Consider the following 27,069-nt stretch of genomic DNA (forward strand, 5'->3'; position numbering starts at 1 on the left):
GACACAGGCTGAACAACGTGGGTGGCCTCTGGAGAAGACAAGGAAGTGGATTCCCCCTGGAGCCACGGGCCCAAACCAGCCCTGATGAGACCTTGACTTCAGCCCCGTGAAGTGACGTCCGACTTCCAGCCTCCAGATCTGTAAGAATATGCGTTGGGTGGGGCGCCTGGGTGGCTCAGTCGGTTAGGCGTCCAACTTCGGCTCAGGTCATGATCTCACACTCTGTGAGTTCGAGCCCCACATCGGGCTCTGTGCTGACAGCTTGGAGCCTGGAGCCTGCTCCGGACTCTGTGTCTCCCTCTCCTCTCTGCCCCTCCCCTGCTTGTGCTCTGTCTCTCTGTCTCTCTCTCAAAAATAAACATTAAAAAAAAAAAAGAAAGAAAATGCATTTGGTGTTTTAAAGACCCAGGGGCGCCTGGGTGGTGCAGTCGGTTAAGCGTCCGACTTCAGCCAGGTCACGATCTCGCGGTCCGTGAGTTCGAGCCCCGCGTCGGGCTCTGGGCTGATGGCTCAGAGCCTGGAGCCTGTTTCCGATTCTGTGTCTCCCTCTCTCTCTGCCTCTCCCCCGTTCATGCTCTGTCTCTCTCTGTCCCAAAAATAAATAAACGTTGAAAAAAAAATTAAAAAAAAAAAAAAAAAAGACCCAAAGTTTGTGATAGTTCATTAGAGCAGGATTAAGAAAATAAGAGACACACACCCAGCGTCTCACCTCCACCTCTGGCCTCCGAGCCTGACCCGCCAAAGGCTCACCTCCAACGGCTGGCCTCTAGGGATCCCATTTAAGCTCTCCCTCCTAGGTCCCTCTGCCAGCTCTGCCCTCTCAAGGCTCACTTCTGACCTCTGATCCTTGAGGCTCCTCTCTGACATCATACTCCCCCAAACGCACCTCTGATTGCCACCTCCTACGGTCCACTTCCCAAACTCTGACTTGCCCCACAGCGCCACATTTTTACCCCAACATCTGGTCTTGGGCGCAGACCTCCAGCCTCTCACATCCTGCACTTGCCTGGGGCCTCCCCTAGGTGCCCCGCGGACCAGCATGGGCAGAGTCTTTTGTGTGGATGGCTCTCAACCCCTTCTCCAAGGGTAGAGCGAGAGGTGGGTGGAGGGGGCAATGACTTCCGGTGACCCTGCCTTCCCGGGGTTTTATACAGTCCAGTGGCTGCATCCATGTTAACACCAGAGCAAGTGGTCCAAGGGGGAAACATTCAGCATTTTCACCAACCAGGAGAAAGAAGTGGCTTATTTTGACTACGTAATGAATTCAACCAAGTGGTCAATAGGTATTGAGCTGAATTGATCTGAATAATCTAATAATAGCCAGGGCGACTGCGTATTGAGGACTAATAGGTCTGATGTGTCAATTAATTTTTTGTCTAAGTCCCATAGTGACCTCCTGGAGAAGTGCTATTGTTTCCCTCTTATTACAGGGGGGGAAATTGGGGTTCAGAGAGGTCATGGGACTTGCCCAAGGACACACAGCTAGAAGATAGAAGAACCAGGATTTGAACCCACCAGTGTGGTCCTACAGTGCCCATGCTCTCCACCCCAGTCTTAACTATTTCCTCCCATTTGAGCTCCCGTTTCCCCAGCTGTAGAAAGGGAATAAAGACAGTACCAACCTCATGGCCCAGCATGTGGTAACTGGACTTGATCTGGGCTCTTGAAATGACAGGGGATGAGGATGCTGTTCTCTTAGTCTTTGATGCCAAGACCAGACGGCACTGATTGCCTCTGGGTCCCCAGGGACCCCCCCTCGCCTCGCCCGGAACATGCCATTTCCTGGGAACAGCCACACGTCTCCCACGGCCTCCTCTGGGTTTTCTTTCAAGAAAACCACTCTGTGCCTGCCTGCCCGGACGATGTTCCTTGTGAAGTGCTGTTTGTCTCAGAGCACCGAGGAGGAGGGGGGCTGCCTGCTGCCTGAGAGCCGGCCCACTAATCCCCGAGCACTGACAGTTCTCTGTGCGCTCCCGCCGCCCCTCCACTTCTCAGAAATGCTTTTTAAGTGGCACATCTGTTTATGTGTCCCCTGTGCCAACAGGGCACCAGGACTGCGCACGGTCCAACTTGCAGCCATCCCGAGGTGCAGAGGCAGCCTCCGTGGTCCTGGGAGATGCAAACGCTTAGGGCAGAGGTCTTGAGGTGGGGACTCGGGTACTAGATCACATGGGGGGCCCTGCCGACAAGCTGACATCTACGGGTACGGAAAGGCTCCCCCTCACCAAAATTCCTCCCCGGTCCCAGTCTTATCCAGTGTCTCGCATCCACCGCCCCCGGTCCCCCACCACCTGCGTGTGTGCCCTTCCAGCAAAGGGCTGAGATCCAGAAGGCAAGTCAGAATACAAATGTGGTATCTAAAATGAGTGAGGGGCACCTGGGTGGCTCAGTCGGTCGGGCATCTGACTGTAACTCGGGTCATGATCTCACGGTTCGTGAGTTTGAGCCCCGCATCAGGCTCTGTGCTGACATCTCTCTCTCTCTGGAATCTCTCTCTCTGTCTGCCTGTCTGTCTGTCTCTGCCCCTTCCCCACTCCCGCTCTGTCTCTCTTTCTCAAAAATGCACAAACATTAAAAATAAATATAAACAGGGGCGCCTGGGTGGCACAGTCGGTTAGGCGTCCGACTTCAGCCAGGTCACGATCTCGCGGTCCGTGAGTTCGAGCCCCGCGTCGGGCTCTGGGCTGATGGCTCAGAGCCTGGAGCCTGTTTCCGATTCTGTGTCTCCCTCTCTCTCTGCCCCTCCCCCGTTCATGCTCTGTCTCTCTCTGTCCCAAAAATAAATAAACGTTGAAAATATATATATATATATATATATAAACAAATTAATAAATAAATAAAAATGGGCAAGATTAGTAAAGCAGGACCCGGACTGGACCTGAGTCCCACTGAGGGAGGCACTGAAGCAGGGTCCAGAGCCCTAGCTTAGGGTCAGAGGTGACCCAAGCATCAGCGTAGCCTGAGTCTGCCTCCTACCAGCCCGTGACCCGGGGCCAGCCTCTTAATGCCGGCCTCACCCTTCCTCTGGAGCCGGTGGTGGCATCCGTCTCGAAGAGCGATGGGCAGATCTCATGGGAGAGCGCACATCACGGGTCTGTCTCCCTGGAAGTGACCAGCCCCAGGCTGAGACTTGGGCGCGTGAAATTCACATTCCGCCTACCGGAGACCCAGGAGTGCCTGACCTCTGCTTTTCTTAGACGGAGCCCTTGAGCATCAAAGCTAGGGAGGACCCCCCCCCTCCCCGCCCCCGAGATCTGCAGGCTCAACCCTCTCATTGCACAGCGGGGCACACTGGGGGCCTGGACAGGACGAGGACCCTCCCTAGGCCCTGCAAAATGCCGGCACATGGCCTGGACCTTCCGCTTCCTCTGTTTACCGGCAGAAGGTCCGGTTCTGGGGTTAGGCGGGGAGGGTGTCGGAGAGGGACCCGGAAAGCCGGAGGAGCCGCCCAGGGAATTCAGGCATCTGGTGACTTTTGGAGGGCCCTGCCTCCAACGACGAGCTTTCCTGGAGATCTCAGTAAGAAGCTCTTCCTTCATTATTCCAGTTAGCCTCCAAGGAAATAAAAATATTTCACTCCTTTGACACGGTTTTTGTGCTATTTTGCTTTTACAACCATTCCCTTTTAAGTGCATTTAGTTTTAAGCTCCTCGAATCCTTTTTAAGGACATGGGGATAAGACTGCAATGAATGAAGCAATAAATAGAGAAATCCAAAGGGTCGCGAGTTTCCTCTTCTTCCCTGCTTTGCCTCTTGATCTCCCCAAAGCTGGGCTGGGTGCCCTGACCCCCCCCCCAGATCTGGGCCGATCCCTCCAGGCAAGGGATCAAGGTTTACCCCCGGGCGCATGGCTGTATCTGGGCACGGGTCCGTCTAGCTGCTCCGCCTGGGACAGCCCCGGGTCCTGGCCAGCTCCAGGCCACCCCTGGACCTTAGATCTCGTTTCTTGGACCCCTGTTTGGTGTCTGTGTCCGATACCTTGGAAGCAGAGCATGAGATGGGGGTCTGAGGGTGCATAAGGGGTTGAGGAAATGCTCTCCAGGCAAGGGGAGGGAGGCAGCAGGGGCCTAGCTTCACACTGATCTTGCTGCCGAGCTCTGGAGCGCAGATAGCACTGTGGCTTGGACCCATCTTAAGGACCCGGGGAGGCCTCTGCACGTCCATGTTGTAGGTCACCGGCTGCGAGCGGCTCCAGGTCCTGGGAGATGGGGAACGTAGCCTGTAAAATGCGCCTAGAGGCCATTACCAGCCGATACCCACAGACGCAGAGGAATGAGTGCACCTTCTGGGTGAAGGCGAGCCGGGCAGGGAAACTTCACCTACAGTGGCCCAACAGCTCTGGAACGGGCCTCTGTCTCCCTCTCGCCAGGCTTCCGCTTATGCCGGGGGGAGGTCTTGCTGTGGGCCACACCCTGTGCCGAACATTTCATATCCGTCTCGGTGCATTTTTCTAAGACGCTCACAAGGCACGGCTTCTGAGCACTTGCTTGGTGAGGCGGCTCAGAGAGGTTGAGCAATTAATCCAAGGTCACACAGCCGCTGGAAGGTAGAACTGGGATTCCAGTTTAATTTCCAAAGACCACATGGGCACTGTGTTTTTGTCCCTGCACTCGTTAGGTCTGCGAGATTCTGCTTTGTGGGACCTTCCCAATCTCCTGCAGCCCGACGGCTTCGCATCTCCAGTTTCTCCTCTGGGTTGCCGCGTCCTCTTCACACACCGTCTTCTCCCACAGAAGCCACTCATTGCTGGTTTCTGGTTCCCTGCCCTTCACCCCGTGCAGCCTCCCATATCTGCCCCCTGCTCCGACCTCCACTATCTCCAGAGCCCCACGTTCTGCCAGGAGCAGGAAATACCCGACTTGCCCGCAAACGACATCTCTCTGGGGAGGGATCCGTTTCTGTCACCACTGTCTTTGCGGGCACCTCCATCAACACACATCTTCCTAAAGACAACAGACATTTATCCCTGACACGCCAGAGGTACGACTGTAATCAGATGCTGGAGGTCTGGATTTCGCGTTGTCAACAAACTGACGAGGCCTCTTCAATCAGTGAGTGGAAGGGGGCCGGAGGAGAGGGCTGGGGAGTCAGTCAGAGATAGCCTGTCCTCGGCAAGAGCCGTTTCCCCTGGGCCAGGGCTGAACTGCGGCCACAGGGGCCACGGGGTGGCTCACAGGACACGTGGCGGAAACGAAGGGGGGAATGTGGGGTCTTGAGCACGGTGTCAGCTGGGTCCAGGAGAGCCAGCGGGATATGGGGACGGAAAAGTATGGCGGAAGGTGTTACCGGGGCTCGCCAAAGTTGTTCTTCCCTTCCCGGCTAGGTGGGGACACACTACTACTCTGTTGGCCGTTAGGGACAGTGATGGGTCTGGTCTATGAGATGCCAGTGGAAGGAATGTGTGTCACTTCTAGGTTGAGGCAGTCAAGAGTGCTTCAAGGACCCTTCCATCCATTTATTCCTCTGTTGAAGCAATTACAGAGAAGGAGGCCTTCTCTCTAATTGTAATGGTGGGGCCACACCATCGAGTCAGCCCAGATCAGCGATTTTCACAAGGGAGGACAGCTGTCTCAGAGGGCGGCCAGACCACAGAGAAAGAAACATTGTTGTATAGAGTCACCATGCCATCGGGGCTGTCTGTTGTCCCGGCACAGCCCAGGCTGGCCTGACTCACACATTTATGATCACCTGCCGTGTGCCAAATACGTGGTAAGTGCTTGACGTGGATCCTTTCGCTAAATTCAGCACCTCACCCTCCAGGAAGGACCCCGTTGTCAGTTGCCTCTGATGGACGAGGAAACGGAGGCAGAGAGGGATTAAGGGACTTCTGCACGTTGTCCCACAGCTGGTAGATGGCAAGCTGCAAGTCAGGCCCGGCCCTGTGTGATTCCATATCTGGAATTCTTAACACGAAAGTCCCAGGGAGGCCACTGTAATTCTTCTGTCCTTACGGAGCTCAGGGCCCGGGGGGGCATGAGAAAGCTGTCCTCAGAGCATCGCAATCACGAGCAGCGTTGCTGACTGGGGTCTGTCCAGGGCCACACGCACACGTGTCTCTGCTCCCATGGCGCTCGAGGTCTGGTGGAGGCACGAGCCATGCCAAGTGTGGAGTCTGCAACGAGTAGTGTGTGTGCTCGTGTGAACGTGAGAGGGTGGGACAGATGTGTTCCGTGAGCAGACTGGCCTGGCTAGTCTGCCGGAGGAGGCAGTGTGCCGAAGGGGAGGGTGTGCCCCAGGCCAGAGAGCAAATGGAGCCCCCCACCCACCCCCCGCCCGCCCCAGCCTCTACTGGTGAAGTGAAGGCATTGGGCTTACTGGGGGGTATGGGTCTGCCCTATATCCATCAATCCTTCCCAAGGGGAGCCGGTACCCCGACCTTGTGTTTAGGAGGCAGGGGACTATACAAGTGTACTTCATCCTGTTTCTCAGACTACAGGGTGGGGCCCATGACAAGCCCATCTGTGGACAGCGGCCCCACCTCCACCCCTGGAAGGCAGCGAACCGCGGTGTGTGGCTCAGTTTCAGCCCCTGATGAATGGAAGCCTGAGCCCTGAGCTGGGGGGAAGACAGCACGTAGAATAGAAAGAGGCAGACAGATGTGGGTTTAAATCCAGCTTTGACTACCTGCCCCCGAGTGACCTTGAAAAAGCCTCCACATTTTCCATCATCAATATCCTCATCTGATAAGTAGGAACCATCACTTTTCCCTTGAAGGCTCCTTGTGAGGACTCACTGGCATGAGGTGAGTTTTTTCTCCCTCCCTCCTTTCCTACCCTTTCCAGAATGCTCCCTCCAGCAGCGCCTGGGTGACCGGGGCCAGGCCACAGGTCCTCTCTGGGCGGGGGGGGGGGTGGGGGGGGTGGGGGGTGGGGTTCACCTTGGATCCAGCAGACTGGACCATGGACGAGGCTGTCACCTGGGGCCCAGCTGCAGGTGGCCCCTGCCTTCATCTGGAAAAGAAAGATCAACTTGAACATAAAGTACCCCCAGCATCTCCCAGCATTATGTTCCCAGAGGGAGTTTGCAGGCGGAGTAATGTATGGATCCATTTTTAGATGTTGCTGAATTCCATTTGCCGGAGATCTGTGTTTTATTGCCCTATCAGTGTTTCTAAATTGCACTATATTTTCTTAGCTTGATGGGAATTTACAGCACCCGGATTGGAGCGAAATTGGGCTCTCCCCGAGGCTTGGAAATCGCCGGGGTCGGTTGCTATGGCCTCTGCCTCCCCCCTCGGACTGTTTCTGCTAATTATTCATATTAGGAAGAATCTGAATCTGAGAAAGGACACCCGGGAGGTTCACTCGGTGAGGCATGTTTGAAGGCCGGGAGGTCTGCGGCGCCTCCCCGTGGGGTCTGGGGTGCCCAGATGAGGTGGGAGGGCTGTGGTGCAGAGGGCTGAGGCGGAGACGGATTGGCGGCTGGGGGGCTGGGGAGGGCCCAGCATTTCCCAGGAGGCACTGGACATTAGGTTGACAGCCCAGGTCACAAGAGTAACAAAGCTGCATGGGGAGCATCCCCTTGCTGGGTCTCCAAGCACTTCCACGTCTTCTGGATTCTCCTGTGAGGAAAGGGGGACAGGGATTACCAGCTCCATGTTACAGATGAAGAAACTGAGGGCTCAGGGGACCAAGGCACGCAGCAGAGCCGCGATCAGAAGCCAAGGCTGCCTGAGCAAAATGGTGTTTATTCTCCCCTGCACCTGTGGTGGGTTTTGGCCCCTCTCCATGTCCACGCTGGGGGCTTGGAAGGGGTGCTCTTGTTTACCAAGCCTGCTACGTGACGGGCACAGCACGAAACATTCATGGCATCATCTCACCCGGCCCTCCTCGAGGTGGGTATTACTCAGCCCGCTTTAGCAGAACAGCCTGGGGATGTTAAACCACGTCCGCGAGCTCACACGGCGACCCGTGAGCGGCCAAGCTGAGATTCAGCCCCAGAAATATGTGATTCCAAAGCTCATTTTTAGCCACCTTGCTCCACTGCCTCTGGTGACACCAGCTAACACAGCTCCTGCTGCTGTAGGAATGAGTGCCCCGACCGTGGGGTGGGAATCCTGATGCATTCTGGGAGTCAGATGGCACTGACATTCAGCAGGCTGCAGGCTCGCGTGAGGAAGGAAGGCCGGCCTGCTCGGGCTGCACCTGCATTTGCAAATCACAGCTTCCCCCGGCTCCAGCCTCCCTGCGTGAGGCAGTGCCACTCAGGGCGTGGGGCGGGGAGAGGACCGAGTCCCCACGACCCAGCTGCGGCCTGCAGGAAGTTCTGGCCTGTTTTTCTGGCAGGTCCTGGCAGTTTGTCTCACTTGGCAGTGATCCTCTGTCTAAAAGCACGTCCGACGTTTTGTGCAATAAAGTTAATGGACTTCTCCATCTTAGAGCAGCTGAATTCTCTTGGAGCAGATGCTGAGGGTTATGGATGTTCTAATTAGGACGCTGCCTTTGGCACTGAGGAAAGGAGGGGAGGCTCGTGACGTTGCACGTCCTGCGAAGATCCCCTGCCAGACTGCTTTCCCGGAGCTTGCCAGGGCAGACACACTGCGGCACAGGAGAGAGACATTCCTTCCCCTCCCGTCTCTCCCTTCCTTTCCAGCACCAACGTCCTCCTCCCTTCCAGAAGGGACCAACGGGCCCAGGCGGGGTGGCTGCGGCCTCTCAAGTCTGAGGAGCCACCAACAGGGTTTTAGTGTTGCCATCAAATAAAACTTACAACCAAGTTAATCTGACACATTTATTGATGTGCATAATTGTTATTGGACTGCACCGCAATTAGGCATAAATGGCAGGTCGTTCCTGTGAGCGACTATAATTAGTAATTCTCATTTTTGGCCCAATCAAGTTTGGATTTTTTTTTCCCCCGAAGTTCCCCAGTGTCTGTAAACAGCACGGGTTCTTGACTATTTTCTGATTCACTCATTCGTTGATTCACGTACCTACTTAACGAATCTGTGCAGCAGAGGTCCCGCCCCGGAGGCCTCGTGCCGATGCTTTCTGGGTGGCTGTGGGTGAGTTGTTCTACTTTTCTTGGCCTCCGTTTCCACATCTGTAAAATGGGCATGGGGTCTGGAGAGTGCTAGCACAGTGCTGGGTCTGGGGTTGTCACTCAGCTGGCTGGAATGTATTCTTCTTCTTATTATTATTATTGATTCATTTTTATTTGTAATTAATGACATCTTCTCCTAGCAAAGAAAGATACCAGCACTAAGAGCTCTCAAGCTTTTGGTCATCTGATCAGAGAGGGATTCGGAGGACAGAGCCGGCCCGTCCCCTGGACTTCGCAGGGAGCTGCAAGGCAGGGTGTTACGAGAGGGCACAGAGCCAGTGACACTTGGGTTATGGCAAGTGCCCCGATGTCATCGTCACCCACAGGTGAGCGGGGGTGAGAAACTTCTGGTTTTCCACATTTCTGCATTTTTTTTTTTCAGTCTCACCACTGCCCAGACCTTCGGAAATGTGGGGCCAAGTCAGACCTCCCCAAGGGGGAAGGTGCCCACATAGGGCGGGAGGCTCTTACTAAATGCTGGGACCTGTCTCTGCCCCAGAGGATGCCCTATCCGAGTCCTCAGTCACCTGAGGCTGGATGAGGGAGAAGCTGATTACAAGTAAAGGTTTCGGGCCAGAGGGGCTGGGCAGAGGGGGGCGGTCTCTTGGAGGGAAATCTGGGAGCCCACAGAGTCCTGAGGAGAGTGGGTACTCCCCCGACACACTTCACACTGGGAGAAGTGACCTAGAAGACAGGCTGGAGCGGGCAGGGACTGCGGGGCTCTCGGTGAGGCCAGAGCCGCTGCAAGGAGCACGGGAGAGGCCAGGGCAGGGCGCCAGCAGGTGGCGAGGCCCCGGGCGCTCCTTGAGTTGGCGAGGCGAACAGCCCTGGGTGAACTCTGCGCTGCCACTGAGTCACCGGAGCTTGGGCAAGTTACGTGGCCTTTCTGAGCCTTAGGCTGCTCGTCTCTGCAGGAGGGTCACAGGACATGCGGTCGGTGCCTCGCATGTGTCTCCTGCCTTTACCACTTCCCCAGAAATGGCCCGGTTTCCTACCTCCGTCTCCTGCATTGCTTTCCAGGAGGCTTCATGCTGCCGCAGAGCCCATCTTGCTGCCTGTGGCGTGCCGGAAGCACCTGGGGTTGACACCCCAGGGGACTAGCCTGGACCAAAGGCTGGCATATACACACTCCTGCTCTCTCCCCCTTGAATGGGAAACTGGGAGGCATGTTCCATGCTGCTCCCAGAGGTCCGTGGCAGGGCGAAACCCCAGTTGCCTTCCACTTTTCCCCTTACATCCTGCTGGGCGCTTACAACTCACTATTCAAGGGCCTCCAGCTGTTGAGGAACTGGGGACAGACGCCCGGAGCCAGGCTGAGCTGACACTTGGGTCTTCGGAAATAAGGGAGCGGGGAAGCCCGGGGATAGAGGCAGGACGTGGGCGCTGCTTTGGCGGGCACCGAGCATTCCGAGGCAGATCGGATGCTCTGAAAGTCATCTCCACGGGACCTCCTCGTCCCAGTTCTAGTCTGGAGGCCGAGGCAGGCAATAAATCCCCTTGATGGAGCTGGTCCCAGCATGGGCCACCCTGCAGAAAGGCTTCATCGGCGGCCTCATTTGCATAAGATAATGAAACCGCAGTAAAAATAGTAAAAGAAAAAATGGCCTGGCAACTTTGTTTCCATAATGACAGATGCTTCTTAAACACTCGGCTTCTGTTTCCCAAGGAAGTGCCATCAAGGCCCCCGGGGGAGCCGTGTGTCCCTGCCGCCTGATTCTCGGAATGGTAACCTGCAGCTCGAGGAGTGCCCGGGCTCTGACCTCCTCCTGCTCCTCGCTCACTCCAGAGGGACCCGGAGGGGACGGAAGTGGAGAAGGGGAGGTGACTGAAAGGCAGAGAAAGACCCCCACAAACAGTAAGCCCGTTGCCTGACACCTGGCGAGTGCTTTCATGGGAAGCCTTTCCTTTCTTTGTCCCATGAGCAACACGAGGCACAGGACTGGGAACCAAGGCCGTGAGCAGTCCAAGGCTGCCCGCTTAAACCAAGGAGGCAGAGGGGCCTGAGGCTTGCCTCTGATTCTGAGTCCCTGGGCCCTGCCATGAGTGACAGGAGGCCTGTGCCACAGGAGACGGCAGGAGAGAGAGCGGGTCTGTGACCTAGAGGGAGGTGGGGACTGGTAGTAACCAGCTCGACGGGTCTCAGATCCCTGCGCTCCCAACGGGGCAAGACAACCAAGGTCAAAGGAAGGTGAGCCCTTAACATCAGGATATAGTTTTCTGGGATGGGACTCTCCCAGGCATAGAGGCCAAAGGATCTGCTTTTGGCCCGGGATCTGCTTCGGGACCATCTGGACCCATCATCTCCAGGCCACCAGGACTCTGCAGGGACTGCATGAGAAGCAGACATAACAACCACCAACACAATAATCACGATGATGATGATGATGGTGATGAAGAACACGATAATGAAGAAGTGGGTTGTTCCCCCGGCTCAGAGGGAACATTCTTGTATCGTCCCACTTGGCTAGGAGTATATTGGGGGATTTCTTGCCATGCCACCCCATTCCCTCTAAGTGCTGAGGACAGAGGCCTGGTCCTGATTCAGTGAGAGAGGGCGTGGCCAGAGAGGGTGGGGAGAACGGGGTCTGAGTGAATTCACAGGGTACAGCTGGTGCTTTGCTCACGCAACTTGGCCAGTGGGAGTCACCCGGGTGCTAAGGAAGGTGTCCTTACGGAGGGGCTGAGAAGGACCTCTGGGGGGCACGTCCCTGCTCTGGACTCCTGCAGATCCCCTGGGATCCACTCCCTGGAGCTCGCAGGTTGGCAACTGAACGTGGGCGCTCAGGCAGAAACTGAGGGTCCCCCGACACCTGACTCTGTTTCTGTCTGGTGGTTCCTCTTCCGGTTACCTCCTCGTCTTGGAATCTTTGGCCTAAGTTGGGAAATGGTGGAGGGGGAGCAGGATCATGTGTCCTTCCAGATGTGTTGGGTCTTAGACTGGGGCCCAGATCTTTGCACTGAGTATTTGATCATCTTTGCTTTCTGATTCCTCTGTGTCTGGGCTCTTGGCAGGGTGGGGAGGGCTCTGCTCCTTTGTTACTTTCCTCCACCATAAAAGCTCTCATTGGTTGAGTTGTACAGGTATCACGTAATACAGGCTCCTCTTCCTTCCTTGAGGAGGGAGCGGCGAGAACCCTCTCTGAAGGGACAGAAACAGCACCTCCTGCTCTCGGGGTTGAGGTGAGGAGGGAGAGACAAGGCCTAGTATCATTTGCTTGTCTCCTCGAGACAGGGCCATGGAGAGAGCTCAGTGCCCAGGAGGGCCAGCCAGGTAGAGATGGGCTCTGAGAGGTAGAGTCGGGGGCTCTGAGAGGCTCAGCATATAGTAGACCTTAGTTCTTTTCTCCCCTTCCTCCTTTTTCTTAGTGAAATTTGCTGTCACTTATGGTTGGCTTATGTACTATGTCTGTGCTAAGTACTAACCATGCTTTTTCTCGTTTAGCCTATACGACCATTCCATGAGGGGTGGTTTTCATGACTATGCATTTTAGATGAGGAAACTGAGGCGCCAAGGATGTGAAGTTGCTTGTTCAAGGTTACACAGCCCGTAGGTGGTAGAGCTGGGACTCACACACAAAATATTTAAGTCTGTGAACGGATGGATGGAAGGATTGAGGGTGGTGGGCAGGTAGATGTATAGATAGATGGAGTAGTTGATGACTTGGTAGGTGGGTAGAAATGTGTTCACAGGAATGGGGATAGATGTGTGGATGGATGCGTGGATGGATGGATGGATGGATGGGGGAGTGGATGGATGGGTAGGTAGATGGATACATGAATGGATGGATGGATGAGTGGGTAATCTACCTGTTCCTTTACCCTCAATGTGGGCTTCATTCCTACCCGGTCTCTTCCCTCTCTCTTAGCCAAGTTATCCTACTCCTTGTTGGACCTGGAGTCTACCCTGAACCCCAGTGTATTCACTCCTAGGCGATGCACTTTACCTCTGTCTCCCAATGATAGACACATATATTTCAACCCAGGGCCTCTACCTACCTCTTACCTGGCTTAGACCCAAAACCTCTTCCCGGGCTGTGGCTGTGGGCTAGACCAGGAGCCCACTGGGTCCTGGCCTCTTCTCCATTCTATAGGGATTTCTGGGACACTGGATTGGCACTTTGTCAGCTGACGGAATAGGAGGGTGGATATTTTAGGAGGTCTGCTCAACCCACATAGCTTTCTTTGGAATTCTGGGTGTTCTCAACCCTCCTGAAGCAAAGAGCCTGGGTACCATGATTATATTATGAGACCCTTCACTCCCTCTGGCCACAGTTGATTGGGCCACAGGTGACCAATGAACCAGAGCTCGTCTAATAATAGTCATTCTCCAGGGAATTAGAAGGGGGACACCGAGATACTGAGTCAACGGTGGTGGACATTCGGACTGAATGTATGGTTGGGTCTGAGCTGTGTCAGGTTCTAAGGCAAGTAGTAAAGGAGATAATAATATATGTCAAGAGCTTAGCATAGCACCTGCCACGTAGGAAGTTCTCAATAAATATTAGGACTTATGATTGCGATGGGGAGCATGGAGGGCTCTGGATGCAAATCAGTCTCTACCAAGTCGATTTGCATGAGCTGTGGAAGGCAGAAGAGAGGTGGAGGCCACCTTCCTGCCCCCTTACGGGCTGTCTCTGTCGTGGCAACGTGAGAGTTTTCCACACTAGTGCTTCCCAGGTGACGAGAAGCATCGTGATGGGGCCAGGGGTGAGAGCGGCTTCCTGACCCAGGCTTTCTGAGCCCTGGATTACAGCTCGGGGCGCGACCTTGCAGCTCTAGTCCCAGAGTCTCCCTGGATAGGTCTGTTCTGTGTCACTCTGGGAGCCATGGGGGGCCCAGCTGGCCCTTACTCCCTCATCGCTTCCACTGGTTTTGTACACATCTGTGTTCAATCCCCTCCTGCTTAACATGTCGTGTCCTGAGCCCTGGTTATATGTACGGTTTCCATCTCCCGAGAGTAACTGACTTACAGCTGCATTATTTCCACTTTGAAAAAGCTCAGGCAAGACCTCTGACTGGTCAGGCTTGGATAAGAGGCCCTCCCAACATCCCCAGCTGTGGCCAAACAGGCAGGGTCACATAAGGACACAGTAACTCCCAAGGTAGCTACGTGGATGGTGATGAGTTCGGGACAGATGTGCCCACAAGGAGACAGAGGTCAGACGCCGTGAAGGACAGTCACCACACCCTTCATATCTGAAATAGGAACCAGGGGCCTGGGCTGGAGCCCCCCACCTGCTCACCACTAGGGGCTCCTGCCGGGACACAGTCAGTCGGGGGTGAAAAGGACATAGCGGCCCAGTACCTTCTGGCTCGAAAGAGAGAGAAAAGCAACAGAAAACACACCGCAAGGGGACCCTGTTTTCTAGAAACGTGTCTTTATTTAAAATTTAAAACCATATTACTTCATACAGCAAACTGTGCACTTTAATATATCACAGTGTCTTAAAAAGGAAAATAATCAGATTTGTTTGGAAAGTTATTTACATCAGCCTAGAATGATTGGCAAGTAACACAGTTACTATGAAACCCAAATCGTTACAAAATGTTTACAAAAAACTATATTCATAGAAATTCTGCATGTCCACAAAGGGCATCCCCTGAATGGCCCAGAGACCAGTGTGTGGGAACCATGTTGAGTGGGAGAGGGGGGCATCCAGGCACTCTGGTCTGGGTGGTGGGACAGGCCAGGGGTCTCACATGGCGCTGTCCGGGGGCTCAGCCCTGGGGCGGGGAACTCAAGTCCCCGACAAGGGAGGCCCAGCCAGGAAGTCGGCCCAGGCAGAGATGGGGTGGGGGTTTGGAGCACAGTGGCATGAGGGCCCCTGGAGCCAGGACAGGCCCCTCCTCGGGGGGCCGGATTCAGATGTGCTCTGGTGGGGGGGCCCCAGAGGCAGATTAGTGCACACCAGCCTGACGCGTGGGACCCGAGCAAAAGGCGGGCTGTTGACCGCATGGAAGTCCACTCTAGTACCTTCTCCCTTGCAGACTCCAGAGGTGCTCTGACCGGTGGCAAGGGCAGGACCGCTAGCAAAAAGGCTGGCATTATGTAGAACAGAAAGACCCAGGCGGGGCAGGGCCGGAGGTCTGCAGGTATGGGGGGGGGGGCGGTGCTCCCGGCCGACAGCCCTGCGGGGGGAGGTGTAGACAGGGAGAGGAGGCAGACAGATGGCGTGGGCTGTGCTAGGGCCAGAGGGCCTTGCTGGCTTCTCATCTTTCACCGGGTGTCACCGCACTGTTCGCATCTCTGGCTCCTCGGTCACTCCCTAACAGCTGGTCTCTGGGTCAAATGGGTCTGGGGACATTGTCTGCAGTGGGACAAACTTGCTGGCATGACTACAGCCGCTTCCCCGTATCGGGAGGCCCCAGAGTTTTGATCTGTAAAACAGAGACATACTGCAGGGTGGTTTGAGGTCTTCTGTTCTAGAAGGCAGGGGATGGGGACAGGGTCCATAAGTAGGGCACTGGGACATTGCACTGGCATGCTGACAGTGCCTCTGGGGTCATTCCCTCTGAAAAGCGTTTTTTTCCTAGCTGCGAACTGCGTCTCTGTGTGGGGGTGAGAATCTGAGGCAGAGGCCTTCGCCGCCTAGAATGTTCCAGCCTTTGAGGGTATTCCGGGTGGAGCCGGACACATGCCCGGCCACTGTGACAAGCGGAGGTCCCAGGAGCCAGGTCCCGGTAGGGCATTACTCCTCAGGCACAGGCCGTAGACACGCTCGGACTGACACAAGGCCTGTTGGTCTCTCCTGCCCTGCCCCCACCCCCAGCAGAGGCTGCCCGGGCAAGGCTCACCTGCCAGCCCCTGTGGCTGGGTCCTCTTCTTCAGGGTGTGGAGCTCTGATGTGTGGTCCCCATCCCCGCGGGGCTCTCTGCGGCCCCTGCCCCAGGTGGCCTCCATTCCAGACTTGGCTGCTATCGCCCCATCCCTCACCTGGTCCCCACCCATACTGGCTGGGTTATGTACACTCTGTGTGCAGACGTGCAGGGAGGGGTGCGTATACACATGGGCTACGGGTCATATATACACTGTGCATATATATATACATATATATATATACAGCATATATATATATATCTTTTTACATTCATATATATATGGTACAGAACATTAACCTTCTACCAAAAACAGTTTTGTGACGTCACATATGGCCTCAGCTCTGAAATCTTAACTCCAGGGCAAATCCACGACTGAAAAATGAGAGCTCGATTCAAACTGGCATGGGGACAAAGGGCAGGGCCCTTCTACGGCAGCAAGCAGCTGGGCCCCTTCCAGATGTGTCCACTCAGCCTGGGAGACTGTTCCGGATGCGTCTATTCCAGACCTGTCCACAGAACTGGGCTCATTTCTTGCATCTGTCCAAGGGGTTGGTCCGTCCCAGATGTTAGGTCCTTACAGTTGTTCATCCAGATCCCTCGGCCCTTCCAGATGGCTATCCGCACTGGACCAGTCCAGACATGGGCCAGAGTTTGGCCACCTTTCAGATGTTTGTGCATACAGCTGAGAAAGGCTTGGGGAGGGACCGGCCTCATGCTGAGCCACGAAGCAGCAGCTTTGCAAAACTCCACACAGTAACCCCTGGAAAAGAAAGCAGGGAGGGAGCCTCTGACTGTTCTCCGGGAGCGTGTGCCTGGGTCTATCCCCTGCTCGCCTCCGGTGTAAGGAGGGGAGTGACTTCTCACCACGTGGAAACTACATCCGATGCTGCCACACCCCTCCCCCATCCTGGGCCATCACAGTCTGTCTGCCAAGTGCATTGGGGAGGAAGCCGGGATGTGCTCTTCTCGTTGAGGCAGTCTTGGCCATGAGGTGGGGGTGGGGAGGCCCTCCAACCCTCCAGAGACTCGGAGTCAGCTCACCTGCCAAGAGAGCCTTATTCCCCTGGAGAGACGCTCGCAGAGTAGGGCCGCCTGATGGCAACAAAGCCGTCAGGGTTTTCTTAACTGTCCACAGCAGAGACCAGGAACGGGTCAAGGGGAGAGAGAGAGGAGGAGGGCTCATCGTCCCAAATCCCCAGGGTGGCTGGGGAGGGGGTGGCCCCTCAGTTTGGCCAGGCTGAGCAGGCTGAGAGGAGGCACTGGCATGGTGGGTGGGAGACGCGGGTGGAAGGTGGGGGTCAGTCTTCTGTGAAGGGAAGGCGTGTGGGGCCAGACGAGGCCGGTCGGCAGGTGCTCGCGCGAGTCCCGTCTTCCGCGCCGTCAAAGCCAGCTTTTACGCTTCCATGGGCCAACCTCAGTGCCACCGCGTGTGGGCGTGCCCACGGGCACCCTCTGCAGCCCCGGGGTAGTCTTGACTTCCTCTTGGTCCGCCTCCACGGGAAAACCTTCTGCCCCAGAAGTGCCGCCTGGCACCTCTTCTCCCCCGGGAGAGACGACAGCTCACGCTTGGGCAGAAGCGGTTTCCACTGCACTTTGAACACTGGGCTGGCCTCGAAGCCAAACAGAGGGCACCAGCCGGAGTCTGCACATTCGCCGCACACACGGACATAAGGCTTGAGTGGGAGGAGGAGTCGGGCAGCATTGTCACCCCAATCGCTTAGGTACTTTCTGGGGGAAGGGGGGTTCCCGAGGGAATGGTGCCTCTGATGCCCACGACTGTTCACGCCACCGATGAAGCCTCTTCCCAGCCCATGCCACTTCTCTTTCTCCCCCCGCCAGTCCACGTATGCGCGCGGCCCCAGAAGCACACGGCACGTTCACGGAGCGTCATACGCAAGAGCACACGATGTCGACAGATCCTTGTGACCGACGATCTCTCCCCCACAACAGAAGTGCAAATAGACCCTGGTTCCCTGCCTTGCTGATTGTCCATCTGTGCTTCTGCTGCGAGCTGGGAGCACATGTGTGAGTGTGAACACAAGTGTGCGAGCATGTTCCCCCCAACACTGAGAAACTCCAGTTCCGCATGGCTTCTTGCATACATGCACTGAGCTGTGCCGGCCGTCTGTCTGCTTCTGTCCTCCCTCCTGCTCTCTGCTGCACACACGAGCCCACGCACACACCCACGTGCACCCCTTAATGACATGGCTTCTCCTTTTCAACATTTGGCAATGCTCTGGGTTCTATCCTGTCCTCCAACCTCTGCCACTGGCGCATAAATGTGCATGCACGTGCACACACACACACACACATGCACACATAAGCATACCCACTTGTGCACGCATGTACACATATGTATACTCACCAGAACCCCATTAAGACATGGCTTCTTCTGTTTTTACGTGTATGGGGCTCTGCTGCTTGTCCAGATCTGTCTCCCTCATCCCAAATGCACACACATGTGTGCACACACACGTCAGAACCCAGGGATTGTGTTCATTTCGTGCCCTGGACTCTGTGAGACGTCCAAATCTGTCCTTCAGCCCCAGCCCCTAAAGCTCACGCACACACAAAGATACACATATATGCACGCGCACACACACTCCTACACATGGAAGCTCACGACAGCATGGCTTTTCCTGTCATTACGTGTTGGCGATGCCACACAGCCAGCTCCCTTCTCCCGCCTCCCAAGCGCACAGCCTGTTGGAGCTGCTGGGATTGCGGAAGCCAGCTGGTCTGGTCCTGCAGCTTCACAGCTTGGAGGAGGAACAGTATTAATCACGAGTCAACTGCACTCTCCTGCTTTGGGAGTCCCTGGGGGGTGGGACTGGAGGTTACCCTTAACCCCGACTGAGAAAGCCCTCGAGATCTCAATGGAGCTCTTCCCTAACCAGACTCCCCGAGCAGAAAAAAGACAGAGGAGGAAGGGCGGTGACTAATGTCTTCTGGGTCCCTGTCCGGAACCTCCAGCCCTCCCTCCCCTGCTCAGAGACTGCCCTCTGCCCTCGGCAATGGGAAGCCCTGCTGGCCCCATCATGTTCTCTTTAAGGACACTTTGCTCCTAACCCTTCCACGTCTCATTCCTTTTCTAGAATCGTAAGACTTCTAGAGCATCCATTCTACCTAGCTGGAACCCACAGATCATCTGGTCCACCCGACTGTTAGCCCATCTGCGACTATTTCTTTGCTGTACCCCCCAACCCCACTAAGTCCAAGCTGCTCTGGACAAGAGACTGGGGCCAAGATGGCCTGTGTCTCTGTGTGGGGTCTTTGGTTAATTATCCAGGAGGCAGCTTTTCTTTCACCGTTCTTGGGGCCTCTATGAGCTCTGATATTCTGTCCCTGAAAACCTTCTTCTACTGGGGAGCATCTTTAGGTTTGGCAAGCCCAGGACACCAAGAGTTCTTTAGGGACCGTCTGGCTTTCCCCATCTACCCCAAAGTTAGCCTGTGCGGCAGGACTGTGATCCTTCTTTTGAGGAGGGGTGACAACGTTCACTTCAACCTAGGCTTCTCCTCTCCTTCCGAGATGACAGAAGGAGGTCAAGGTCAGTTGGCCAGGAATGGAGAGTTGCTGATGAGTAGATGGTGAAGCGCCCAAGCTCTCAAATGCCACTAGGGTTTAGAAAACAGCCCAGTGACCAGCAAAATGAGACCCAATGGCTCAAGGGCCTATGGGATTTCCATGGAATCCATTGTTCTTCTGGCTTCAAATACTGACTGAATCTCTGGTCATCCTTTGTGAGAGATTCAGGGGGGCCTCTATCCTCGGGCCAGAAAGAAAATTTGCTCTGACCACTCCCCCCCACTTTATACTCCTGGAGACCTCCTTGAGGAATGGGAGCCACTGGACATTGTCCATAAGAATTCAAGATGGCGGCCTCTGTGCATTCTCCTCTCTCCCATACCGCAAACTCCTCTTTTTCTCTATGGGGCTTTCTGCCTTCAACTTTGCAAAGATGGGGGCTGCCTGAGACCAGGACTATGTGAGCAGCCTCTGAGGGTGAAGGTCTTCCTTCTGCTCAAGACGTGTGGGGTGGCCATCCCATCTTCAGCTCCCAATGGCTGCCACACTACAACCCTTAAAGTACCCAAGGTTTGTCTCTGGTCTCACGGTCAAGGCCCAGGAGGCCTGGGCTCATGGGGAAAGAGTGGCAATATAAGAGCTGTTTCTCATTTTCTTTGGCCTCTGCAGGGCCGTGGTAGAAACTTCTGACTGTTGAGGAGAATTGAGGGGCAGGTGAGTTTGGCCTGAGAGGCATGTGCTTCCTTTGGCCTTGGCTGTCTCGGCTGGCAGCTTTAGAAACCCACAGAGGAAATGAGAGGCAAGTGGGGGCCTGCTGGTCTCCTGGTAGGTAAGGGCAGAAGGCTCCTGGCCCAGCAGGCAGGCAACGGCCCTGGTCCCCAAGCCCAGTGTGGGCACGGGGGAGGTGCCTTCCAGTCTCCTTTGCTTTCCTCTGCCCTGCCCCCAGGCCTTCGGTCCCCACCCCACCTGTGCTTAGGGGAATACAGGGGCCAATGGTGTGCTGCAGGCCATGCTGTCCTTGCCCGGAAGCCGGCGATCGTTGAATGTGTGCATGTTGATGACAGCGTCAGTCTTGACCATCATGGGAGGCTGCGGCTTGTGCTTGACCCGACGCTGGCAGGTGAGGGAGAAACGGATCTCGTCGGCTACGGTGCTGCAGAAGGAGCGCTGGGGGGTGGGGGGGGTGGGAGGGCAAGGGGCACATGGGTGAGGCTTGGCCTTGCAACCCCAGCCAGTGCCTCCCTTTCCTCCCCAGGCTGTGCCAAGGCTGCCTGTCTCTCTCTCACCTTCAGGCCACCCACCCGCTGCCCACTCAGGATGACCAGTTTGTGGGGCAGCCTACAAAGCATTACATTCTTGTTTGGAGACTACGGGAGATAGGGCAGGTAGTATCATCCTATCCCCATTTCACAGAGGAGCAAACTGAGGCTCTGACTGGCACGTACCTTAAAGTTTGAGGAGCTGACCTGTCTGATTTTTCTCCACTAGGTTCTGAGGGCAGGAACCAAACCAGTCTCATCCGGGTGAGCCCAGCTCTGGCTTGGCCCAGAGTCAAGCTTAAGAAACACCTGGTGAATGTATGGGTAACCTTTCCCCTGGGAGGGCTTCCAACTGAGGGCAGAATCACTGTGCTCCCACTAGGGAAATTCCAGCATGTTTCTCAAGGTGCGCAACTGGGAGGCGGGTCCCTGCAAGGCAGCGGGGTGGCAGTGGCTTCTGGCCTGGGTCCCTCATGGGCACCCAGAAGGGAAGGCAAAGGTACAGCTTTGCCTGCAGGTATCTGAGGGCAGTGGCTCCTCTGAGCCCAACAGACAGAGGCTGTCCTGTGACTTGTCTGGCAGACAGGGGGCGCTGTTGATAGCTCAACTTCTGCATGAGTTCAGGGTATAGCACACCCAGGCACCTGTGGGCGGCCGGTGTGGTGCAGGGGAATTCGAATTCTGGCTCTGCCTCTTACCCGCTTCCCCTCCAAGCTTCCCCTGTTCACCCACTAAACACAGAGTAGCCTCCCTCTTACCTCCCTTATTCATTCTGAAAATATTGCGGGCCTACTATGTTCCATTCACTGTTCTAAATGTTAGGCATACAGACGTGAAAAAGATAGGTCTCAGCCCTCAAGGAGCTTACGGTCTAGGATGTGATAGAAACAGGTAATAAACTTGCAAGCAAATAAATCACTTCAGGGAACGGTAACTATCTCTAAGAGAATAAACCAGTGGAATGGGATAGAGCGGGGGCTGGGCGTGGGGGCAGGTGGGGAAGGCTACTTGAGTGGTGGCATTTGAGCTGAAACCTGAATGGCTAGAACAGGCCAACGACAGGGTGCTCTGGGGCAAGAGCATAACAGGTGGCTGGAACAGCATGTGCAAATGGCCTGGGGCTGAACTGTGTTTGGTGTGTTAAGGACTAAAAAGAAGGCCGATGTGTGTGGAGCAGAGTAAAGGAGTTCAGTGTGAGAGGGAGAAAGTCAGACAAGTGGACCAGGACCAGGTCTTGTAGGCTTTTGGGGCAATGTGGAGCTCATGCCAATGGTATTGGGAATTCCTAAAGAATTTGGTGGTTCTTTTTTAATGTATGGTGATTTTTTTTAGCCATTCTTTTTTATTGGACGTCAAGGGTTCCCCCCCCACCCCATTCTTCATGTGACAATTAACACTTCCGTGAACATCCTTGTAAATAAAACTGCATCTACCCTTGGCCACTTCCACTGGGTGCATTTCGAAAAGTAGAAATTCACTGTCAAAATGTGTGGCCACTTTTAAGACTCTGTCCAGACCGCGAAGTTGCCTTCCAAAAACGTATCCACTTGGACTGATCCCAGCAATACGGGAACATGTCCCTTTCCTCCTGCCCAGGAGAAATGCGACACCAAGAATGATCTTTCCCCTTCCTCTTTGCTGACTCTGGCTTTCTGATTATAAAGGGCCCTATTTCACTTCTGATGGATGTAAAAAGCGCCTGTTTTGAATGGTCCCTTCCACATGGGACTTAACTGCAGTCTCCTTCCACACTGGCCCTATGTCCCTTTGAACTTCTCTGTGAGAGGGACCTCTGTCCAGCCCTCAACTCACGTGCACATTTAAATCACCCTATAAGTACTCTTTCTTAAGACACCAACGCCAGGCTCTGCCACAGACCAATTAAAACCGTCTCTGGGAGTGAGGCCAGGACATTAGCACTTAAAAAACTCTCTCCCTGTGATTCTAATTTGCTACCAGGACCCAGAAACATCGCTCAACCACACTTGAATTAATCAGATGGGTTGAGCAGACTTCTCCTGCATGTACACTTGGGCCAGACCTCTTAACATTCTTTTCTTTTTTAAACTTTTGATTATGGAAATTTCCAACTATATGCAGGAGAGGGAAGTGTATAATGAATCCCTATGTAACCATCACCGAGCTCCAACAATTACCAAGGAGGGTTTTGTGCAGGGGAACGACACGGTTTGAATTAAGTGTGAAACAGGGCACTAACTGTGTATGGAGAGCGGATGGGAGCGGGGAGGCAGGAAGGCCAGACTGGAGGCTGTCGCACGGTCCAGCTGGAGGCGAGGGGGCTTGTCCTGGAATGGAACAGCAGCGGTGGGAGTGTGTGCTCGGAGTCAGAGCAGGGGTGGGGCCAGCGGGCCTCGTGGTCGGGGGGTGGTGGAGAGGCAGGGTGGGCTCAGATACCCCATGCGCTTGGGAGGCACGAATCCAGCCGGAACCCTGTCCTCCCTTCTCCCTCCCATCCCCGCGCAGGTCCCGGTCCTCGAGGCTCACCTGCTCTCGCTCCGCTGTTTTGCGGAGCTTGTACACAAACTCGCCCACGGCCACCAGCACGGACAGGACCAGCCCGGCGGCCAGGACGATGAAGATGCCCCCGATCTTCTGGACGCCCAGGGCGCTGGCTTCTTTGTTTTCCTCCTCGGGACACCCGCTGCCTCGCCACCACTTCTCCTTCATGATGTGGAGCTTGTCTTCCTCCTGCAGCTGCAGGATGGCAATGGTGATCTTGTCCCGGTACGGGAGCCTGCGTGGGGGACAGGGGTCCGGCTGGCAGCGGCATTCAGTGCCGTGTGCGTTCACCCTGCCGGCACCCTGCTCGGTGCTGGCCACGATCTCCATAGGCTCACAAAAGCCCCTCTTTGAATGATCTACGGTGTTTGGGTGGGAGAAACGTCCTGATTTGGGGTGGGGAGTTTTGCCTAGGAGTCCCTGTCTCCACAGGCCCCTGGAACGCACGGTGTATCTGGGCTGCATCAGCAGGTGAAAAGTCAGGGAGAACAGCCATGACCTCTGAACAGACCCCACCCCCACCCCCGCCCTGCCTCACCCCGCCCTGCCTCACCCCACCCTGCCTCACCCCACCTCTGGGTTGCCCCCAGCTCTCCTCTGCCTAGGCCCCGGCTGACCCCGCGAGGTTGGGACGTACGCCTTGGTCTCTGGGCTGAAGAAATGCCACCTTTTTAGATTCGGTGGGATGAGCTGGGAGAAGGGGCAGAAGACTGTGTGTGGGGGTGGATGTGGGGGCCCTGCCCATCCTCTGTCCCCCAAGCCCCACTCCCGCCTGCAGCCCCTCGCTCACCCATGGGTGTGCCAATGCCGTAGCCCTTGGAATCGATGAGGCCCCCAATCTGGGTAAGGTTGCAGTTCCTCTGGGTGACGTACTCGATGGTCGTGGACTCCATGAGCAGCGCATAGTCGGCCGTCAGGGTCCTCTGGATGCCTTCCTCATTGTTCTTCACCAACGCCGAGGGCTTGCTGCTCATGAAGGCCCACATCTTCTCAAAGGTGGAGATCTTGGATTTCTGGGCCACGAGGGGAGGGGGGGATGCACACAGTCACCGAGCACACCGGGGGCCAAATACCATACCCTCTACTTAGCAGCGCTCTAGCCACTGAACCCTGTCTACAGCCCTCAGAGGAAGGAATGCGACCCGTTTGCTCAGACGTGGATACTGAGGCCCTGGGAGAGGAGGTCCCGACACACACAGTTGGGGAGTGATGAAGCCGGGATTCAGACTCAGCCCCCCCCCCCCCCCCCCCAGAAACGCCTGGCTCTTTGCCGTGGCGCAGTGGTTTTCGGACTGACTGTTTTTTAAATGAGTTTCCTTCCTCTGACATGTATTAAACGTCTACATGTGCAGGCCTTGTTCTAAGAGCTTTAGTTGCATTAACTCGCTGATTCTCCACAACGATCCGAGGAGGCGGGTACTACCCTTGGCTCCGATCTACAGAAACGGAAGCATGGCCAAGTAACTTGCTCAAGGTTGGTAGCAAATTTAGGCTTCGAACCCAGGCCATCTGGCTCTAGAGTCCATGCTCCTAACCACTGAGCTTCACTGCCTCATAGAAACCTCTGTGAGGGTAGACAGGGAGAAGGGGATGCCAGTGAGGGCAAAGCTTGGTGGGTTCTGGCCTCCCCCCACCTTCCACTGCAGCCAAAGAGGGCTCCCCCTGTGTGCCCTGTTCCAGGGGAAGACGAGGGTTTGTCTGTTGTGCTTCATTGAGGAGGGGTGGGGCGAGAAGTGGGGGCAGTCAGAGCAGGTGGTCTGCAGGCCCTTTATCTCCTGTGATTGTCCCCAGAGCACCCCGGGCTGGACGCTGCTGTGCGAACACAGCTAGCATGGCTAAGATCAGGCCTGGTGGGTGGGCAGCTGTGCTTGCCCTGGCTGGCTGGGGAGACTCAGAGAACGTGTGGGGGGCAGGGAGAGGGGGCCGAGGTTGAATGTCCCCTGCTGCCGAGAAGAATGGGCAGATCAGGCTGCACAGCATTCCTGAGTTTTCTCAGGAAGTTACAGCCAGCCAGCTAGCTGCTCCCAGCGGGGGGACTGGCCCTGCCTCCAGGGTCCCCCAGGGGAGCAGGTGGCTCTGTGAGCCCCACTGTGCCCGGCCGCTTCCAAGTCTAGCTGTGCCTGTCTGTGATGTCAGCCTGTCTCACTGGCACCCGGCCCAGCTCCGGTGTGCGTGACAGCAGGGGTGTGCTTGAACAGGCTGGTGCAGGGCCGGGGGGATGGGGAGGGGATGGGAAAGAAGCTGTGTTTGTCAGGAGTCAGGGCGGTGGGGGCAGGGGCTGGGCGGAAAGTTGTATCTACTATTCTCCGGGGCCTTCTGGCTCTGGTAAGGGCTGTCCTCTCCAAAACTGGCTCCTGGAGGCCCAAGCATGCCTAGGGGAGCGGGGTGCCCCAAAGCAGCAGGCAAGACCCCACTTGGAATTTTATCAGAACCCAGAATCCATCAAATGCCAGTGATGCCTCCTCCGGGCCTGAGGGCACCTTCCCAGAGAAGCAGCCACCATCCCACCTGCAAATATATCTGCCTCAAAGCTGAAGGCCCTTGATGGGTTTCATTAGAGTGGCAAGCTGGCTGCTCCCAGCAACCCAGCCATCCTCCTTCCTATTCCTGCTTGCAGCTACTCCACCATCAGCTACTCTGACCTCCTCAACCCTGGTCTCCAAACCCCGTGCTCTCCAGCTACTCCATCTCGCCAGCTACTCTCCCCCCTCAGCTCCTCCTGCGCCACCCCCCACCCATGCCCTCTCCCGACTAGCCATTCTTGCCCTTAAAAGCATTCCTTTTTCGAGACTTTCTGAGTCCTCAGACATGGCTTATCTTCTAGATAATTTCTGGCATCCAGACTCTCCTTCTCTGGCTCCTTTTATCCCACAGGGCCTTTCTCACTCTGCCCAGGTTCACTGTGCTAGGAAGCTTCTATCTAGCTCCAGAGATCCCCGTCCCTGGTACTCATGCCCTTGCGTAATCCCCTCCCCTTGAGTGCGGACTGGACTACTGATTTGCTTTGAACTCCCCCTGCCCCCACCACGAACGATGGGATGTCACTCCTAAGATTAGGCTCCAGGAGACTGGCCCTCTTGCTCGCACTCTCGCTGGCTACTCTGATGGCAGCTGGCTGCCATGCGAGTCGCCCTGTGGAGAGGCCCACGTGGCCAGGAACAGAGGGCAGCCTCCAGCCAGCAGTGAACACAGAGCTGAAGCCTTCAGTGCCAACAGCGCGGGAGGAACTGACTGCTGACAACAACCATGTGAGCGAGCTTGGAAGCGCAGCTTTGGGATGACTGTGGCCTTAGGCAACACCTCGACCGCAGCCTGTCACAGTCCCCGCGCAGAGGACCCAGCTAAGCTGTGCTGCTTCCCGACCCACAGTCGGTGAGATCGTAATGCCATTGTTTTAGGACACTCGGTTTCAGGTAATCAGCTGTCCAGCAAAAGGTAACAAATACACTCTCTCACCCACATACGCACACAAGCTACTGCTGTTCCTCAGATCGTTGTTTTTTTCAGATAATCAGTTCCAATGATTCCTCTAACCAGGTCATCCAAGTCCAATCACCCCTAGTGCCAAGTATACATGCTCCTCAGATACTCTGTCCTCATGGTCATTATAACTAAGTACTATTATCCCATCAGTGGCTCTGGAACCTCAGCTTCTTTTCCATCTCAGTCTCTCCTGCTTCCAAATTCTCCTTCCATCAGAGGTAGGAACCAGGTGTTGATGAGACCGTCAGGGCTCTCCTTATACCTCTTAATGCATGAATCCATCTATCCATCCATCCATCCAACCATCCTTCCATCCAACCAACCATCCATCCAACCATCCATCCATCCATCCAACCATCCTTCCATCCATCCATCCATCTATCCATCCACTCATCCATCTACCATCCATCCATCCATT

At 55.5% G+C, this 27,069-nt stretch overlaps 1 protein-coding gene across 2 annotated transcripts in view; it reads right to left on the reverse strand.

Moving 5' to 3' along the window:
- Window positions 1–14,403: 14,403 nt before the first annotated feature.
- Window positions 14,404–27,069, reverse strand: part of GRIK3 (glutamate ionotropic receptor kainate type subunit 3) — a 230,776-nt gene continuing 218,110 nt past the window's right edge. Inside the window, exons 14-16 of one of the 2 annotated variants that reach the window (XM_045476763.1) lie at window positions 23,955–24,181; window positions 23,154–23,403; window positions 14,404–20,556 (exon numbers count right to left, since the gene is read on the reverse strand). In XM_045476763.1, the coding sequence (XP_045332719.1) occupies window positions 20,362–20,556; window positions 23,154–23,403; window positions 23,955–24,181 (672 nt within the window). In that variant the 3' untranslated portion in view covers window positions 14,404–20,361. Of the gene's footprint in view, window positions 20,557–23,153; window positions 23,404–23,954; window positions 24,182–27,069 lie in introns of those variants that run through there. The other variant, XM_045476760.1, reaches the window with a different exon arrangement.

Source organism: Leopardus geoffroyi, chromosome C1 (assembly GCF_018350155.1).
Source record: "Leopardus geoffroyi isolate Oge1 chromosome C1, O.geoffroyi_Oge1_pat1.0, whole genome shotgun sequence".
Classification (NCBI taxonomy): domain Eukaryota; kingdom Metazoa; phylum Chordata; class Mammalia; order Carnivora; family Felidae; genus Leopardus; species Leopardus geoffroyi.